Genomic DNA, 20,045 nt, shown 5'->3' on the forward strand with positions numbered 1-20,045 from the left:
CTTCCTGCTTGTGTTTTCTGTGTACCCGTGCCTCCTAGTGTGCTCATCTCACAGGGTGTCAAGCAGGGTCATATGGGTGCCTTGGGGTACGTCTGTGCACCTTTCAGTGTGTATTTGGGTAGAAGGAGAGTATGAAGTCACTGTGGACCGGCTGCTAGGCCCTGTGACAGCTGGGGTCCTCTTCGTCAGTTGCGGCCCACTGCTCACCCAGACAGCCTTATTATGGGAGGCCTCCTGCCGTGATTTACCAATATATACTCTGACACAAGCACAAACATGAACACACACACACACACACACATACACTGTGATCTCTTGTGGCCCTTTCCATGGGTGCTGTCCAACCAGGGCACAGCAGGGGCCACCGGGCACTTCACATAAAGAGAAAGTAGCAATGTTTGATATCTCAATTAAGTTGCTCTGCAAGGAAGAATGTGTAGTTGTGACGATGGAGGTGGTGTTTTTTGTGGTTACAAAGATGCAAACTTTTTCTTTCGATTTGAATGTATTTTTGTGTCCTTTTCCTGTGTCTTATTTTGTTTCTGGCTCTCTTTGTGATGAGCACTGCAGTGACAGTGAGATAGAGGTTAAGATTTCTCTGGCTCCCTCTGCATACTTGAACCGAGAGGGCTGGATGAAGAACACGAAAGAATGTATTGTCCTGATGGGAGCATTTCATTAAATCCCACTTGTTTAGTGCCCTTGTTCGCATCATTGTTTTCAAGCCCTCAGCGAATCACACTGACTCTTCATCACGAAGCACTGGCTGCTCTCAATAAGCCAGCCATTTTTGTCTGTGCTTCCTCAATAGAAGGTGCCAGGAAAATGTTCATATCCTTGAGCTGTTCAAGAGTGATACACAAAAGCCATTGTGGCCACTCTGAGGAAATGGGGGGAAAAAAATAAATGGCACGCATATGACACATTCTCAAGGGCCATGAAACATATTCTTTTCTGCCATTTCACTGGAGCCATGATTTAGAGAAGATGAAGAAGATGACAGACACACACATAAACACAACCGCAGAGGAAAGACCCTGATCTTCTCATTAAGATTAGTAAACAACCACTTGCACTGTTTGGTAACTTTCTTAACCAAGGGCTTCTCATCATGTGCAAGGATAGTAAGAGAGCATTAAATAAAAAAAACAAAAACACACAAAGCGACAAAAAAAGAAGAAAAAAACAACAGCATCCATAAACTCCAAGCATCACACAAAGACATGTGCATACGTGTACTCAGTGACACACACAAACCCCTCTACCTAGCCCATAATTACATGGAGGCATGCATGTGCACGTCCCAGGCTGACAGTGTATATAAACTCAGGCAGAGATATGATCTAGTGAGGAGCTGCTTTTATTAAATATTAACAAACGCCATTCCCAAGTAGCCTCAATCCCCACAAGCACCTCCAATGCCAGTCTTAGCCTCAGCCTAGCTATCTCGAGTCACTACAGAACCTCTCTCCCTGCTGAATAGGCTGCTGTGCTTTCTCTAAGAAAGAGTTCAAAGAGCCAGAAAGGGTGACGAGGGGGGAGTTGCAGTGATGGTGAATGTGCTTGCTATACATGTTCTAACTCAATCCTTTTTTATCTATAGGGAGCTGCCAACGTAGTCATATGGGGAAATTAGTGGAAGTGGAATTTAAATCAGTGTTATCGGAATGGGGTTGCAGAGTGTTTGAACAGAAATTCACAACCTCGACTTCACCCCTGTGGTCGATTGTTAGGGAAGAAAATTGTGAGTGCGCGTGCAGCGAAGTTAGAATGAATGCTTTTGATGTCCTACAAAAACATGGATCTCCTATGCATACATATGTAAATTACTGATGCCATATATGGAAATTTAATGATGCATTTTTAAAAAGGAGGTATTAAATGACTCTTGATAATGTTTTTTTAAAGTAGGCCTGAAATTAGTATGCTCACACACACATCAGAAACAACCCAGAAAGGTCACTGAAAACAGAGTTTGTACGAACACATGTTGACTTACAAAGTCACGCATACACCTTAAAATGAAAATCAACAGGTGTAAATATATTGCACAAAAACACTTTTGGTAACACTGCCAGTTTTTCAGTTGCAACTTTTAGCTAATACAGTGTGGCAACTGTATAACTGTAAATGTCTGTATTTGCAATCCAACTTATACTTTCGGAAATCATATCATTAAGGGCCCAGAAAAATGCTTTTAAAGTATCAAAACTGTAGATAATGGTTCCCAGATGTAAAAAATATTACTTGCCTTGTTTTGGCAAAATTACACACACACACACACACACACACACACACACACACACACACACACGCGCGCACACACACACGCGCACCACACCTAAACTTGGCCCACCCACTTCCCTACAGACTCAGTGAGGTGTGTTAGTAAGGTCTAAAGCCCGTATTGTTCCTGACCAACCAACCTGTCTCGCACTTGCCCCAGTCCCACTGTTCACCCCATTACACCTGGAAAACTAGGAGGAAAATGGGAGAAGAAAAAGGGTGAGAAAATGGACATGGAAGAGACGAAGTAAAGGAAAAGCAGTGAGGTGGAGGTGCTCAGACCCTTTAAATCTGTCTAGGTACAATGTCAAAGTCTGCCTTTGAGTCGGTGGGGTTAAAAGAGGAGGCAGATCTCGCTGTGAACGTTGTTAAATGGTTCAGTGGTTTGACAGTGGCTGATGCTACAGACAGCGCTACTCCCCTGGGAGTCCGCAGATTCTCCCAGGCATGGCTCTTATCAAAATATACCTACCGCCTGCTTCTTCTTCAGAAATAAACAATAACACAGCAGGGGAAGAGGGAAAGATCTAAGGAGTCATTGGATGCCTATGAAAATAGAATGCCTTTTTTTTTTACTGCTGTCATAATTGTCTTGACAATTATGGGTGTAGCATACAGTATAGACAGTAAAGTGTGAAAGCAGATTATGTGTTAATGTTTAAGCCATGGGCATTTGGATAGAGGATATGTGGTTTCCTGAGCTTTTTTTTTTTTTTTTTTGTAGTGGGGGGACGACTTAAAAAATGAACAACAGGAAAATGTAATCCCAGTTGTAGCCCTCAAAGCTCTCTTGCAGCTGATAGTTGAACACACACACAAACGCATAAGTAAAGCCAGCACAGGCAAAACTGCTCCATTTTACCATCATTACACAGCACGGGTCCCTCGCTCCCTTTGGAGCCATGTTCTGCCTCCGGTGCTACATTTGACGGTTTGTTGAGCGGCACGTAGGTGTGTAGCCTCCACAGCGTTACGTGATCAAACAGCCCAACTGACGCATGGCCAATTATCCTGGCTCCCTCCTCTCATCTCACGTTTAAGGAGAGGGAAAGTAAAAACCAAAGAGGGAGATGGAAAGAGAGAGATGGGGGGGAGCAAAGCTGGTGGTGTGTTTGTCGAAGAATCGCAGATGCAAAAGTACTTCTCCCCCTGTTCCACAGGGAAGCTGACATGTGCACCATTTTTTGTGAAAAGTAAACAATGGCTCGCACACTTGTTTTTATTGTGAATGTTTGCCATCAGCGAGCTGTAAATAGGCCAAGATGAGGAAAACAACGAGAACGCTGAAGGAGGGGAAAAGTATCAGAGGGTGACACAGGGAGCGAAGGTTTGCCCTTTTCTGGTCTTTGTGTATAATACTACTTCTTCGTCCAACAAAGTGACACATTTTATATTAGTGGCAAATATTAAAAGATTTCTTTTCTCTCTAAAATACCATGGCATGTGTAAAAAGATCGAGAGAATGTTAAACTCTGCTCTTATTCTGCTCTTAACTGTCATCAAGCGCTTTGCAAATGTTACACTGCATATATTCTCTTAGGTTCAAAAGATTAAAGTGGTTAAACACACCTTGACCAAGCCTTAACTATTCCGAGATCAGGGCTTATTGCTGTCATAAATGCAGTATGAGTAAATAGTGTTTAAAAGTATATTTGTCCTGGAAGTAAACCTCTATCCTGTTGGCAGGCAGCAAAGAACGCAAACACAGAAAACAGTGCAGTAAAAAGAAAGCATTTATAATGGGAACAGCAGTTATTGACAGCCACTTACAGAGGCCTTGGTTATAGCTCAGATCACTACCACTGGAGAGCAAAGACGGAGAGGAGCAAGAGAGAGAATCACCTCTGCTGGGTTACAATGAGAAGCAGGTGGAAAGAAGGCAGACGTGAAAGAAACAGCAACGAGGCTAAATAAACTAAATGTACTCTGCTACCGACAGAAAGAGGACAAAGAATAAATGAATGTAAAAACATTTAGAAAAAAAATTATGCTTACCTACAGTTGCCCGGGATTTGACTGAATACTTTTTTGTCTTGACGCTCGGGGCAGTGTTGTCTCTGTGAGCTGTCTCACATTCTCTCTCCATCAGGGAGGCAAACTCTGTGGCCACTGTATTGAGGTAGGCTTCATTAATAAAACCAAGGATCGTGTGTGGTTCTGCTAGTCCTGAAAGGACGTGGAGCTCCTCTTTGAGGGCTTGAGTCAGAATCGGCACCAAGCTGCAGAAACCCATAGCCAGCCTGTCAAAACCAGTCTCACCAATTTGACTGGTGGACAGGGTGGAGTGCACAATACCCAGCACGTATTGCCGTGTTAGGCCCTGGATACACAAAAACAAAATATTATGTCTGTGTGAGATTAGCAGTGCCTTTGACATGCATGTAAAGTGAACACCCTCTACTCATCTGGAATTTATATGAACTGAAAAGTGGAAATCGTTTCTTATTTTAGTGTACCTGGTAAAATTGCAGCACCTCTGACTCAGGATAAAGAAAGAACATCTGCTGCAGACACTGAACCCGTTCAAGGATGGACAGAGCGGTTGTTTGTCGAGGTCCAGAAAGCTCTGGACTACGGGGAAACAGTTGGTCCATCAGGTAGCGTCTGAGTCGGAGTCGCACATCATCCCACACCTCCTGGATCTTAAGTAAAGATTAAAGATTAAAAGAAAAAACAGTAAGTACAAGTCAGCCCATAAGACATTAAATTAGTCTGTACGGAAACAGCGAAATGGATAATAAATGGTGCATTACCTCTAATGAAGCGTCTTCTCTGACTGTATGTACCAGCTGGATGGAGGAGGCAGTCAGTTGAGAATGAAGAGACGTAAGTGGGGATGAAGAAGAGTGGTTACAGGGGAAGCAAATACCGCACTGGGACGACAGATTCAGCAGTAGCTGAAGCGTCACCTCTTCTTTCGACTCTTCTTCAGATCTCAGGTACTGTTGCTGAAAGGAGCAGGTCATTTAAGATTTTAATTTCACAAGAGAAAGAGGAAAAATACCTGAAGACAGGGCAGTGCAGTATGAGCGTCTTCTAATCTTAACCGCTTATTCATAAACAAAGCTGCTGCTTACCAGATAGCTGGATATTTCATAACAGAAAAAAACACCGGAGTTAAGTGGGATTTGAGATCACAAACGATGAAATGATTATGATCACGATAAGTTATCAGACATCCAGCTTTCTCATTTTAGAGAGAAATTATGTGTTACAGATTGTTGGTGAAATGTTTACAAAGAATAGCTGGAGACGATGATGACGATAATAACGAGTCATTAGGATTTTGATACATTACCAGAGCTCTGAAGAAGTCCATAAGCTCTTGATGTCCTTGGGTAACAGGCCTCACACTCTGTTGTGTTTTGAGGGAGAACCACTGCAGCCACTCTGTGGGACTCAGTGGACGCTCTGCTGTGCGGGAGTCTCCTATTTTAGCCTGGAGTTCCTTCAGCTGCTGTTCAATGCTGAGCACAAAAAAAGATATATTACAGAAATCAGAGAGCTAAGGACTATAAAACCATACAGAGGTTCCAAGTACAAGAATAAAACACATACCAAAGTAACCTTAAATTTAAGACATTGGATGGCAAATAGATTTTAACCAGCAAAACAGAAAGAAATGAAATAGACTTTTAAAAATGCAACCTCATAAATTCAATTTTGTCTAAAATTTGTGACTGGACAAAATGTTACAGTCAAGATCATCTGGGAAGGCGTCTTCAATTTCACAGGTGACTTTTGAGACATTTAAACAAAAACAATCATTGAACCATACTCAAAAGCTGGTGCTACACCATAAGCACACAGGAGCAATGCATAAAATATGTCAACGCAGCAGTGATACAAACAAAAAGACTCGGTGATAAAAATACACACGGACCTACACAGCACGTCACATTTGGCTCTCCCTCACTCCTATTCAGTGTCTCTGCTGTGAGAAGACACATACAGAAGCATCAACAGTAATGAACACAGACATCGATATATCAGTGTGCAAGTGTGTGCTAAGCATCTGGTGTGAAGTGGCATTACAGACATTGGCAGGCATCTGAGGCACACAGTTCTTGCAATCTCATGTCTTACTTGTTCCCTTGACACACACACATACACAAACACACACAGACAAACACACACACACACACACACACATCGCTCTTTTGATTTTAACAGACGGCATCAGCTATTCAGTTTCCTCTTTAATGTGACGGATTAGAAATGACATCTTTGGGCTCGACATGTTTAGTCATTTCCATGCAAATCAATGCATATATATCTGGGTATGTAAGACGGTGCATGCATGTGTGTGCATGTGTGTGCGTACAACTACATACCTGCATAATTAAGCATGTATGCTGTTGTGAATGCCACTATTGTGTTCATTTTTGATTGTGTATTCATAGTTGAGCTTGTGCTCAAGGCTTTGTGAATGTATGTAGTAGTGCATATAGTGATAGTAGAGCTTGAACAAATCATCTGGAAATCCACTAGCTGACGAAAAAAAAATCAAGTAAGAAATTCATATAAAGAAAAAAAAGTATGAATCACAGGGTTGATGATTAAATAATGGCATATCTTGGTGTCAATGTAATTACTTTGGGACTTTTGAGAGGTAAATTTGAAATGCATGACTATGTGATCTAGTACTTCCCGTGCCATAAAAGATAAATATTCAAATAGTGAAACAAGTAAAAAAAAATATATATTTTTTGCACACCAATACTTCTGTCTCTCAGACATGTGCACATATGCTTGTATGTGTGTTAGTATACATGACACAAAGCCAAAGTGTAATTTCCCCATCAGACAGCTCAGCTCATCCCCTACCGGGGACTATAAAGTGCCTCCTGCCCGCTCCTGGGCCACGAACACATCCAGATGTCTTACAATGGCAACACATTAAATAACCGTTCAATCTGACACATTTTCGTTTCAGAGGGGAAAAACGCAAGGGGATAAAATGTTATAGACTGTTACAAACTGCCATCCTGTAGATTGAAAGCTGCCTGATGATACTGTTCTCGCTCTCGTTAACTACCTTCCTCTCGCATTCTTTTCGTCTTTAGGCAGGCCAGATGATGCATCTCACTTTATTCTCTTGACACCAATGTGCCCACTGACAGAAACCCTGATTATAAAGTGCCGTTTTTGTATGTTTATAGAGATTTGATACCAGAAAATACTTGCTACACATATGTAGAACTGACAGTTCTACATATGTGTAGCAAGTCTTTCACCTTACCATGTGTCTCTGTGTGTGATTTTCTATTTCTGCCTTTCTAGGTACGCTTACTCCATAGGAAAAACATTGCCTTGTGACAGATTGTGAGTGCTGCAATTCTTCACTACATTTGCCCAAAGCTCACTGGTTGTAAAACACAGCTTCAGCAAGGTCCAAGCAAAACTCCGAACTGCCCATGGCGCTGTGTGTAAAATTAGTATACATCACTTTAAACAACACAATGGAGTGCTGAAATGCTGGTTTGTTTGTGCGAGACCTCTGGCTTTTCTTTCTCAAGGGAAAATATAGCAGTGAGTTCCTGATAAGCAGCAGTTCTGGATACAGTGGACTCCAAAGAACAACCCTTTACTTTTCTCTGTTTTAAATAACTCTCGGAACAGTTGCTGTAGATTAAATGGCTTCAGAGAGCATTGTATGTGTGTTTATGGTAAGTCATAAACATGGATGCTCATTCAGGGCTCCCCATCAGGACTTCAACATAGACAGAAGGTTTCAAATGGCTCTCCATCTGTAGCTCACTGCTCACCAACTCTCCAGTTCATGTAACACAAAAATGTAAGTAGACTGAACTTTCTACTTAGATAGCCTTGGACTCGTTCTTGCTATACACATGCAGTATATATCAGTGCGATTGACAGACATGTTTGACCAATATAAGGCCATAGACTGAGACAGGGGGGGAATTGCTCTAAGGCTTCAAGTTTTTCCCCAGTTCCACTCTTCATCACCTCACCCTTGCCTTCACCCAAGAAAAGCATGCTCTAATAGCTACAGCAAATACACCTGCTCTCCGGGTACATTTTCAAGGCTTGACTCCATAGCCTTTTTCTCTCTCCATTTCTACTTTTTCTTTTCTCTCCCCTCAACACTCTTACTTTCCTAATTTTTTTTCTTTACTTTCGCCTTTCAATTACCCCTCCTTAAGGCCTTGTGCTCTAAGTCATAAAGTCAATGTGGATGGTCTGTGTCAAGAAGTCCATCCAGCTTTCTACAATGTGATGACCTTTTGGCCGCTGGTGTGAATGCTACCTGCAGCCTAATCAACTTGGCAGGATTAGCTCCAAACCTGATGACTTCCACTGCCGGCAGCTTGGACGGTGAGGAAAGAGACAGAAAGAGTATGAGAGAAGAGGAAGGCAGAAATGGGTAGAAAACAGAGAAGTCACAGAAAATAAAACCACTCAACCATCTGTGTAAAGACAACAATGGACGAACCCTTAATGGCAAAAACGCCAGAGCAGAACTCAACAAAAGACCCTGAGAATGAGAAAGGAGGCAGAGGAAACTAGGAGGAAAGAATTCTTTAGGCCTCTTGACAAATATGTCAATCATCTTACCCTAACTGACACACACACACACAGACACACACACACACACACACACACACACTTGCACCGTTACTGCTGAAGTGAAATTTAATTGTTTTTCAGTCTAGTTCAGGGAGATCAACACCCGCCAACCTTCACCACCGCTGAGAGAGAAAGGGAGCAACTGGAGGTCTTTTATTAGATATGATGGCACATTTCACAGCTCCGTGACTTACAGAAACCCAATCCTGCGATTAGTCAGCGCTTTGACGTTATCTTAAGTTTCTTGTCAGAATTAATTTAGTGTGGGTGGGCTGCTGTGGGGCCGTCTGTCTGTCGTGCTCCGCTCCCCTCCGTTTGCCTACAGGAGGTGGGGGATGGAGACAACGGGGGCAGGAAGATCCCTTTCAAATAAGCCCCAGCTCCAGTCAGTGCCAAACCAGCCGCCTGAGAACTAAATATCTCCCCCATCAAAGGGGCCTATTCTGTAAGGGGAAAAGGAGTGAATGAGCTTGAATGAACAGGCTGAAAACGAATCCCGTCTTGGCCCAGTCTGTTGCCCACTTAGTGTTTTCAGCCGTCATCCCCCAAGACACACAGCCTACCCATGATACCGGAGAACTGATATAGGTGATATACTAACTTAACACACGTGTCACACAGAGCTTAACACAAAATCAACGACATACTTTGAGGACTAGTATTTTTGTTCACTGAAAAGGAACGTTGCACGATATTCCACTGTGGCACGTTTTCAGTTCCTTTGGTATGCACATGCATTGAAAATCACACACACACCAAGAATTAAATGTAAAAGTATTGATACTCTACCCTGATCAAGATTGGCAAGCGATTAGTGAGAGTCATTTGCCTTGCCCGTGTGAAACTAGAGGCCTGTCTGGAGTCTCAGTGCTTGTGCTGACACTTCATTAGAGGTCTTTTCCTGGTGGCCTGCTCCATCCGGCAACACACACCCACCCCTGCACTGTCCCATCTGATGAAAACTAATGGATTACAGCATTTCAATTTGGGGGAGCCAGCTCTGTTGTCAGCCTATCTTACTCTCCTTCAATTAAACAGCAGCTCTTAGGCAAATCTCTGACATCTGAGAACTGGGAACAAGCCAGTCATTCTGACCCATACATGGGCTGAAGTCCTTCAAGGGTGAAGGCAGCTCTGTATTCTCTGCCTCCCAATTTTCCTTTCCTTTCCTCCACTTCCGCAATTTGTCTCAGACACTGATAAATCAATTAGGCAGCAGGTGAGTGAGCTTTGGATGTATGTGTAGGTGTGTATATGTCTGCAGCCCACCCAGGTTAAAGGCAAACGAGAGGCCTTGCGAGATTTTATTTGCCTGGATGCGTCCCGACAGAAAACGAGTAGTCTCGGAGGAAGTTGGCTGCAGTCTTGCAGAGATACTGACCAGTGGTCCCCCACGGCGAGAGGAGGATTGCCTTATTTTTAGCCCCATTCTCCATTATCTGGACGCTTTGTTCTCATAATGGTTATCCCTCTCCCATCTGCAGGAACACAAAATAACCCTTTAATGCTTAGAAAGCAGAAAAATGGCCCGGCCTTCTGTAATAAGCCTTGAATTACCTACCCAAGGGTTTTCGTTTCAAGATGTGGAATCTTCAATTATTATGTTCCCATTTAGAAGGAGGAAGGAAAGAAAAAGAGAAAAGGGGAGGGAGGCAGCGAGAGAGAGTGAAGAAGGGATGAGTCCCAGACACTAATGGTGCCAGAGTGAGGCTTTGTTCACTTGCTACATTTAGCCTGTCCTTCATCATCTGCCCTCAGCCTCACAACACCACAAACGATAAAAGACCTGAAATATAGATTTCTCTTATTTTTCTCTTCCCCGTGTCTCACTTTTTAACAATCTACTTTTACTCCCTAACTATACGGATCTGTAATAAATGACTGATACCTATATTTCACTCCTCAGTGCATAAAAGAAAAAAACAACCTGGGAATGCATTTTTGCCATATATGATGACCAGACTGCTCTTACTGTATAATTAAGAAGAATTTATAAAACAAACCTGAATTTTTGGAGAAGATATAAACTTTGAAAGGTGTCCCTTAATACAATAATCCCCTCAATAATGAACAGAGACACAATTAAAGTGTTAGAAACTATATCATTTAAGTTGACAAAGACATCGCATCCAGTAGTCACAAACCACATTTACATGTGTTATTAGAATATCTAATTAAAACTGAATCAGAAAGCAAGTTACAATACAGTGGTGCATCTTGGTCAGATTTAATTCCCGACTACAAAGTAATAAGACAATCATTATCAGCTCTCGTTTTTTTCCTGTTCTGTTGTGTGAATTATTTACTTTAGTTTCACAGTTGTAATCAGAGTGTGGATTTAATTACTGTATTTAAGATTCGAGAACACGCAGCCACACTGATAATCTGTCATTTAACTCCTCCACACGGCTGCCACTGTTTACCAATCTTGCAACAGATGCTGCGTTATACATCTGTGTATATAACCACAAAATCTGATTTTGTTGTAACCAGCTAAAACATACACACAGACAAGCACAGACACAAACACGCACACAACTGTGATCTTTTAATGGGAGGTATTTTAGAGGCAGAGATTTCTGCATTAGCACGCAGCCACTGAATCCTTTTACCATCCCCCCTTCAAGTATTAAACGGTGTAAAATGTCTAGTAAAAATATGAAACAGACAGGTTCGAGTGTAATAAGATGAAGAAAAAAGCGCCATCATAGGAAACACTGTCATAAACCATGTGATGTTGAGTTGTGCCCATAACCAGTTTGAGTCTCCACTACTGCTTTCTTATCTGTTCAGCCAACATGCATGCAATCAGAAAAAAACAATCCCACCTTAAGTATAAGGCAGTCATTAATAACTGAACATTAGAGATTTGAGAGATCAACTTCTACATATAATCCTATGAAAAGTAAGTACACCTTATAGTTCAGTAGCTTATAAAACCAACTTGAGCAGCGTTAACGTCAAGTAATCCTTTTGTGTCATTTTCAGTCATTAGGCCTGCATTCCTTTACAGCGTTGCTTTTGTTCATAACAGTGTTCGAGTCAGGTTGAGGTCTGGGCTTGGGCCATTGCAACACGTTGATTCTTTTGTTTTTCAGCCATTCTGTAGTAGACTTGCTGGTGTGCTTGTGACCATTGTCCTGTTGCATGACCCAATTTGGGCCAAGCCTTAGCTGTCAGACAGATGGCCTCAAATGTGACTCAATAATATTTTGGTATACAAGGAAATTCACTGTTGACTCAATGACTGCAAGGTGCCCAGACATGACTACAAAACAAGCCAGTTGGTATGTTGTGTTTGTACTGACATGCTCTGTTGGTGTTTTTTCCCCAAACGTGGCACTGTGTTATATCAAAGGCCATTGCTCCAGAAGTCTAGCGGTTTGTTCAGATGCAACTTTGCAACCTAAGGTGTGCTAGCATGTTCTCTTTAGAGAGAAGAGTCTTTCTCTTGGTGATCTTTCCAAACGAGCCATACTTGTTAGGTCTTTTTTTTTTTTTTTAATTGTAGTATCATGAACTTTAACATTAAACATGCTAACTGAGGACTGTAGAGTCTGAGATATAGCTTCTTCTGAGCATTGCATCATCTGAATACGGCAATTTGCGGGGACACTAAGTTCTGGGAAGACTTTGGCATTGTTTTAATACACACCTTACAAAACCTCAGCTTTTATAAAATTATCGAACACCCTTAACTAGAGGCACCTGCCGCTACTTACTTAATTCATACTGTTTTAGCATTTTGTCACAGAACTGTATAGAGCCTTGTGAAAACGTTGTTTTTCACATGAATATATGTGAAAAACATCCAATATCTGAAGTACTGTTATCAATCAAAACTTCACAAAAAATACTTTACTGCGGTGCTTTTTTATTGTAATACTAATCTGACCACTATATAGCACTGGGTTTCCTGCACTTCACCTGCCATCCACAGAAAGAAAAGGAACGCTTCACAGAAAATAATCCATCACAAATAAACCAACTTAAAATGTCACTGTTATTATTATCTGGGGTGACAAAAAGGGGTGTAAAGTGTCTGGGTGATGTGAAATTCACAACATATGTTTGCGGTGATAAAGATCAGGAAACTATATCAAGTCGAGCCCTCTGCGACTCTGACTCACCTGTTGGCATTGAGATTGAGCTTCTCCTCTGTGTCTTTCATAAGCTGTTCAAAGTCCAGATCACTGGAAACACCTGGAACCAGCAGCTCCACAAAGGCATGATCTTCAGCAAAGTCCTCTGGCCACTCCATAGTGCTCTGTAAGATAGGGAAAGCGTTCTTTATCACCACATTATATGTTTACCAGTGTACACACCCCACTTTCTTTCTGTCCCTTTTCTCTTTCTATTCCTCTGCCTTCTTCTCCTGTCTTTCAGCAACCTGGCCTTTACCCGGCATCATACTCACTCGGAGAATAATTTTAATAAATAAATAAATAAATAAAATTTTAAAAGACTAACAAAAGGGCCTATAGGGAGTCGACAAAACATTCTGACTATGATTCTGCTTGATAAACTGTCCCATAGGACAGGTTATGTAAAAAAAGAAAAAGATCTGCACCAGGTTATAAAACAAAATAAGGCACAAGGCTTCACTGGTGTCAGGATTGAATCAGCAGTGTAGATTGACATCAATCAACCGCATGATCTAGAGTGTTGTATCAATGCAGCTGTTCGAGAAGCGGCGCACACATTCTGTACACCCAGCGCAGACTCTCATGTGATCTAATTTGAAATTTCCTCAAACAGAAGTCTTATTAAGAGGCTCAAATCAATTTCACCTGAAACACCTGAAACAAGGGGAAGTCTGTTATCAACAAGAAACAGCCCCCCCTCCCTTTTTTCTCAGAAAAATCATTTGCAGTTGGAGGGCTCCTGATCAAAATGCATTGCCTGAGCCTCTAACCATTTCCACCTACTGACACTACAGTAAGTTAGCAGAGGAAAAAAAGAACAAATAAATAAACAATGAGGTGAGATGCTCTTCAGTCAAGGCTTTAAATAAACAACTCATCTCCTATGGTCTCTCCTAGAACTGCGGGGCCACCCTCCCACCCCCCACCCTGTGGTGCTTAATGCTCATGCTAACAGCCAATCCCACGGCAGTGCCGCACTGCTGGGTCTCATATCAACATTGTCATCAGCACGAGTCAAGTGGAAGGTAATGGAGAGTGTCTGTGTCAATTTGGCTTTCTCACACTCCGCCTCTCGCCCCGTCCTCGTCATCTGCTCTGATTTTAATAATCCCTGTCAAACTCCAAACAGCTCCCTGCACTCCGCTCTGCGTCTTCGCTGCTGCGTACAGTCTATGCCACTCTCCCTGACAGAGTAGACAGGAAGCTCAACATTCATTTAGCCTGCACAAAGGGAGGCCTGTCCAGCTGGACAAATATTATTTTCCTCTGCTGACAGCCTCACCAGTTAAGCTTGTCCTTTATTATTTCTCCCTCTCTTCTTCTCTCTTACTGCTTCCCCTCATCATCACGCTCCCTCTGCGCCACTGACTGAGAGGGGGGTCTATGCCCAGTCACTGCTAAAAGAGAAAAGGATTTTCAATCCACGGATTAGGAACTCAACATTGTAATTATATAGACTGAGCAAGATAGTGTGTGTATGTGAGTGAATTTGAATAGTTTCTTTGTGTGTTTGCGCTTCCTACACTACCGTGCTTCCTTTCAGGTGCTAAAAGGATAGACAGACAGATGGACAGAGGGTCTGAATGTCCTCACTTTATGTCTGCTGGGTGTCTACCTCCTGTTCTGCCATAATATCATCTGTTATCTTAAGCGTGAGTGTGTACATGTAGGTGTGTGTGTGTGTGTGTGTGTGTGTGTGTTAGGATTCACCAGGCATCACACAGGGCCTCATTAGTACTATACTTTAAATCATCCAGTCTCCATTGTCTTGTCATTAGCTCTTTAGAAAGCAGATGTTGGAGGAGCCCCTGTGTGTTTCGCAGCATTGCAACAGGGACAACAGGGCCAAGCAATGAAATGCTGCCTGCTCGAGACATCAAATCCACAGCTATTAGACCAGGATAGGAAACACACTCTCCCTCTCTCTCTCTCTCTCTCACACACATCACTGTCCAATCTCTCTTGTTGCTGCCTGTCTAACCCAGCTAGGCTAACACACAGGCCCATTTACAGTAATGAGTTTGTCCTGAAATATTTAGCAGCGTATCCCCCAGGCTGCCGCTTTAAAACCACTTAGAGCATGTCAAGTTAAAGTCAACATTATTTTAAAGAGGGTACCTAACAGTCTGCTTTAAAGGAAACATAATAAATTAAACAGGTGCATAATCTAAGATCACAATGGTGCCGAGAACTATCTCATTAATACCCAGAGGAGGCCACTGCTTCACTGTTACAGTGCAACCAAGTGGCCCTCTACATTACTTGGATTTCGACTCATGATCTTGACTGGCTACTTTATCACTGGCTTTGTAAGAGGCACAACTCTTGTAAAAATGTATCGGTCACTTTTGTCTTTGCTATAGGGAAATATGTGGATATAATATCTTCCTAAAATATGCTGTGTTAAACCATCCAGATTTCAGAACGCAACAACTTTTTCCTCAACCTAAAAAATGCCTATGTGATTAGCCTACACAGAGGGAATGAATAATACATGACTTCCCAATCTCCTCGACGACCAAATATTACTTGTTTTTGTTGTTGTTTTGTTGAGTAGTTACCATCATTCAGCAGTATTAAAGTACCCTGAGCAATGAGTCAATTACAACCCTTTAAAAAAAAAAAAAAAAGACAATATTGTGACACTGGAGCAGATCATATATCTTAGCTTATTGCAAATGCCATGAGTTCAGCAAACTTAAATACTCCGATCCTAAAGATGCATTTAGTGCACATGCACAAAAAGACTGAATGTTGGAAAATGATTACTGTACAGAGGATAAAAATGAGACAAAAGTAAATAAATTAATATGATTTAAACTGGATGAATGCAAATGATTAAAACTGGTTGATATATGTTGCAGTAAAAAAAACAAACAAACATGGAAAATCATTTCCTTTGAGAGGTTAGTACTAGCAATTGCTTTTGCACCACTTTTTAACTCATAGATAAATGATCATTTATCAGAATTATTGTTGATTACGTTTTCCAATGTCAGTTTGTCAACTGGGGCTCCAATAAAACCTGGTTCTAACTGATAGAAGCTGGATCATCATGGTTTACTTCCTTAAACATACCCAGGGTCGCACATCTGTAAATCCCTAATAAACTGGGTCCCACCTCAGAAGCTGAGAGAAGTGTAATAAACGATGAAACCCACTGGGCCAGCTTCCTCCTTTAAAAGGTCTGGAAGCGACTCAGAAAAGTGGCTGTCAGACTTAAGAAAAAAAAGGCATGTAATGACAATCTTCAGATGGAGAAAATGAACTGAAAAAATGATGATGATGATGATTATTACTATTACCTCCCCTAAAGAGGTTATTTTTTTTGGTAGCATTTGCAAGCCCAAGTCATTCTGTCTGTAAACACGGCAGTTTGAAAAGTTTTGAATGAATCCTGATTAAACTTTGTAGTGTTGTAGAGTTGAGTCATGTTAACAATCTATTAAAATTTGGCTTACATTCACCAAGGTCCTCAAGGTCAACTTAATGATTCACTGGTTGAAAATTGACAAAAAACCTTATAACTTATATAAGGCTTTATATAAACTATAATCCTTGTGTTGTGTGTATCGTAAATCTATAGAAATTACAACATAAAGATTTAAAATATCACGTTACATTTGACTGCTGACCTCTCCTTCAAAGTCAATAGACTGATCTGAAGGTGAACGTTATATTGCTTTACAGAGCTATTTAAAATAGTTTCTTAGTGCCATTGATTGAATTGACAACATAATATAAAAAAAAAAATTAGGGAATGATATACGGGGATTCTAAATATCAAGTTACTTTGAACCTCTGACCTCTTCTTCAACATCAAATAAGGTCAAACTTTCAATGTCTTTTATGTTTATAATCATGCTTAAAATTCTGCTGTCTTTGTGGGTATTGGCAACATTTAGGAAATGATACTGAATATCACATTATAGTTTGCATTCAATATCATGTCACATTTGACCTCTGATAATAATAATAATAATAATAATAACAATAATGATAATAACTGCTGTTCTGGATCCCAACAAAAAAAACTGTTCAGTGCATTATAAATCATATAAAGCATATTTTATTCCCAGTAGAAAACAGGAAATAACACGTGTTTAAACTGGTCTAATGTACAATTTACAAGTTAATTTTGAATTAGATGGCAAAAATCTCTTTTAAAAAAAAAAAGTTGGGATGGGGGCAACAAAAGGCTAGCAAAGTAAATGATACTAAAAGGAAAAAAGAAAATTTGCAACCAGCTTGGTTAACTGGCGACAGTTCAGTAACATGAATGGGTATAAAATGAATATCGGAGAGAAGCAGAGTCTCTCAGAAGATGAGCAGAAATTCACCAATCTGCAAAGAACTCTGTGTACAAATTGTGAAGTTTCAGAGAACTGTTCCTCGGATGCCACTTTAGCTCAGTGGGTGAGCAGGTGACCACATGCCAACTCACTGGAGTGCTGGGCACAGGTCCAAGTTTGAGTCCAACCTGTGCACCGTGTCCTAACCCTCTCTCTCCCTCTACTTTCCTGTTTATCTTCACTACTCCACAATCCAATAATTTTTTTAATGCCCAAAAAAGAACAATGTTAACTGCAAAGGCCTGTATGTCTGCTGTTATGGAGGTGCATTAGTACCTATAGAATTGGCAGCTTACACATCTAGAAAGGCACCATTAATTCTGAAAGGTATATACACATTTTAGACCAACATATGTCCCAAACTCTAACCCCAAGAAAACCACATACTGCAGATATGACATCAACAAATGACTTCATAATAGAAGAATCTGGGTGCCGAACTGCCTGCAGACCAGGCCTTTCAGCAACTGAAAACATTTGGCATATAATGAAATAAAAAAATACAACAAAAAAGACTGTTGAGCCAGAATTCTCTGTCAGATAAGAATGGGACAACATTCCGCTCCCAAAAGTCCAGCATCTCTCATCATTTCCCAAACATTTATGGACTGTTGTTAAAAGAAGAGGGGATGCTACACACGAACATGACCCTGTACCAAATTTGTTTGAAATGTGTTGATGTCATCAAATTCAAACTGACCTTTTCGTTCTTCTTTAAATGATACATTTCTCAGTTTCACATTTGATATGTTTTCTATGCTCTTTCATAAAACAAAAATGTGGGTTTATGTCATTTACAAATCATTCCATTCTGTTTTTTATTGACATTTCACACAGTTTTCCAATTGTTCAGATTGGGTTTGTAAATGTTACAAGACTCATTTCCAGGATTCAACAGATAAAAGCTTATCACTGAAAGAGTTGAGCTGGTTACTGTCACTTGCTCTTTATGGGGGATGTTTGGCCAAGCACTGACACATTCTGACCTTCCAGATCAGACTTTTTTTTTTTTTTTTTTTTTTAAACACATCCTAATAATTTCATCCATACAACAAAAGGATAAAGACTGCCTATCATATTTACAAAACCTCATCTAAAAGCAAAATAAGCAACTGTAACCAGTTAACACACTAAAACCAAACTGTGCTAAAACATTTATCAATTAATGATTCTTCCCCTCGCTATTAATGATAATTTTATGATTACAAAGCAAAGACTTAGCCATATTGTTGTTTTGATAATGACAGAAAACCACAAAGAATACAGACAGGCCCTGCTGAGACTCTTGACTTTTACCTGCTTGTCGTAGTTCCTGCCATACAGCCACACACAGACCTCTAAGCTCACAGCATGCAAGGAAGTGGTACTGCGTTTTCTTATTTTGACAGTTCATCTGTATCTTTAAAAAGCCGTTTCGTGTGTCGTATAAAACAAAAGAAACCCGAATGAAGCCACTCGACTCACTCAGCGTTGCATGTTATGCGTGTCCTACCTTACAAAAGCTCTTACTTAATCCATCCGGTGTTAATCCATTACCGGCGGGGAAAATGTGACCGACATCATTTGTAGTCACTTCATGCTGATATCTGTCTGCGACAACTATTTGTAGCTAATAACAAAAACCGAGACAATTCAACAGCCAATAAAAATATAATATTGCATTACTATGACAGGATATCTACCGCTGTCACCAAATATTGCACTAAGCAGTTTATGTACACAGTTTCCCGGGCAGCCGATATGGCAGAAGTCGCATGTCACTTTTATTGGTTATCTATCGATAAAATATCCCCGTTACTCAACCACTGCTGCACAACATCTAGTTATTTTTTTGGTGATTTCCGGGGACTGAAAGCGTCCGTGACAACAACCCGGAAGTAGCTCTATGAAAACTTCCGCTCGGTGGAAAATTCCAACTGAAGAATCAAATGGTAGGCAAACGCTTTCGCCTTCGGGAATTAATAGCATAATTTTTACATATCAAAGATGATATTTTATTTAAAACATATATTTAATATATTCTGACGTCTTTTTTAAATCAAGTATATAGCCGTTTGTTATTGAGAATGCATGTTAAAAATGTTAAGATATGAGAGATCCCCCCCCTGTCTTTCCAAAACAATTGGATTCCATAAAGCTGCTCAAACTTGCAATTTGGGTGGTGTACTCGCGTGTAATTTTTCTCATTAAGCTTATCGTTTGGCCGTTATATTGAACATTTATCCACACTAAAGAGCGAATGCGCCATGGATTTTTGTTTGGGACGGTTAATGTAGCTTCGGATAAAGTAGCCACACACTGGTCGAAGTTTATTCACTTTGTTGGATGTTTTTGTCAGTGACAAGAGTTTGGCGCGCCCGGGTGTAATTGGAAGTTACCACTGGTGGTATGACCGAGGTACTTGATCAGCTGTGCCATTAAAACAGTTGACATTGCTTATTGAATAGAAAAGAACCGATATTTTTTTCTTGTTAGTTAGTCTACTCTGACGCTGCAAAGCAAATGATATGCCAGCAAGCCTTAGTTAATTATCAACTGAATAAAATTTTGTCACGATCTGTGTAAGTATTGACTTTGTTTGATGAATTTTGTAAACGCTAATATCCTTGATGTGCAGTTTGAACAGTACATTGTTCTTCCTGATGTACCAAGAGTGAAAGCTTATCGTGAA

General features: G+C 40.7%; 2 protein-coding genes across 10 annotated transcripts in view; one reads left to right on the forward strand and one right to left on the reverse strand.

Moving 5' to 3' along the window:
• Nucleotides 1-19,248, reverse strand: part of kiaa0825 (KIAA0825 ortholog) — a 117,323-nt gene extending 98,075 nt beyond the window's left edge. Inside the window, exons 1-7 of one of the 4 annotated variants that reach the window (XM_040019107.1) lie at nucleotides 18,867-19,248; nucleotides 13,008-13,144; nucleotides 5,585-5,753; nucleotides 5,196-5,234; nucleotides 5,040-5,075; nucleotides 4,743-4,928; nucleotides 4,282-4,606 (exon numbers count right to left, since the gene is read on the reverse strand). In XM_040019107.1, coding sequence (XP_039875041.1) covers nucleotides 4,282-4,606; nucleotides 4,743-4,928; nucleotides 5,040-5,075; nucleotides 5,196-5,234; nucleotides 5,585-5,753; nucleotides 13,008-13,138 — 886 coding nt within the window. In that variant the 5' untranslated portion in view covers nucleotides 13,139-13,144; nucleotides 18,867-19,248. Of the gene's footprint in view, nucleotides 1-4,281; nucleotides 4,607-4,742; nucleotides 4,929-5,039; nucleotides 5,235-5,584; nucleotides 5,754-13,007; nucleotides 13,145-18,670 lie in introns of all 4 variants that reach the window. The other 3 variants (XM_040019106.1, XM_040019104.1, XM_040019105.1) reach the window with 3 other exon arrangements.
• Nucleotides 19,219-20,045, forward strand: part of slf1 (SMC5-SMC6 complex localization factor 1) — a 32,208-nt gene continuing 31,381 nt past the window's right edge. For 2 of the 6 annotated variants that reach the window (XM_040019108.1, XM_040019113.1), the window contains exon 1: nucleotides 19,786-19,935. In XM_040019108.1, coding sequence (XP_039875042.1) covers nucleotides 19,877-19,935 — 59 coding nt within the window. In that variant the 5' untranslated portion in view covers nucleotides 19,786-19,876. The other 4 variants (XM_040019111.1, XM_040019109.1, XM_040019114.1 and 1 more) reach the window with 4 other exon arrangements.

This window comes from Simochromis diagramma, unplaced genomic scaffold (assembly GCF_900408965.1).
Source record: "Simochromis diagramma unplaced genomic scaffold, fSimDia1.1 OVJJ01000822.1, whole genome shotgun sequence".
NCBI classification, from domain to species: domain Eukaryota; kingdom Metazoa; phylum Chordata; class Actinopteri; order Cichliformes; family Cichlidae; genus Simochromis; species Simochromis diagramma.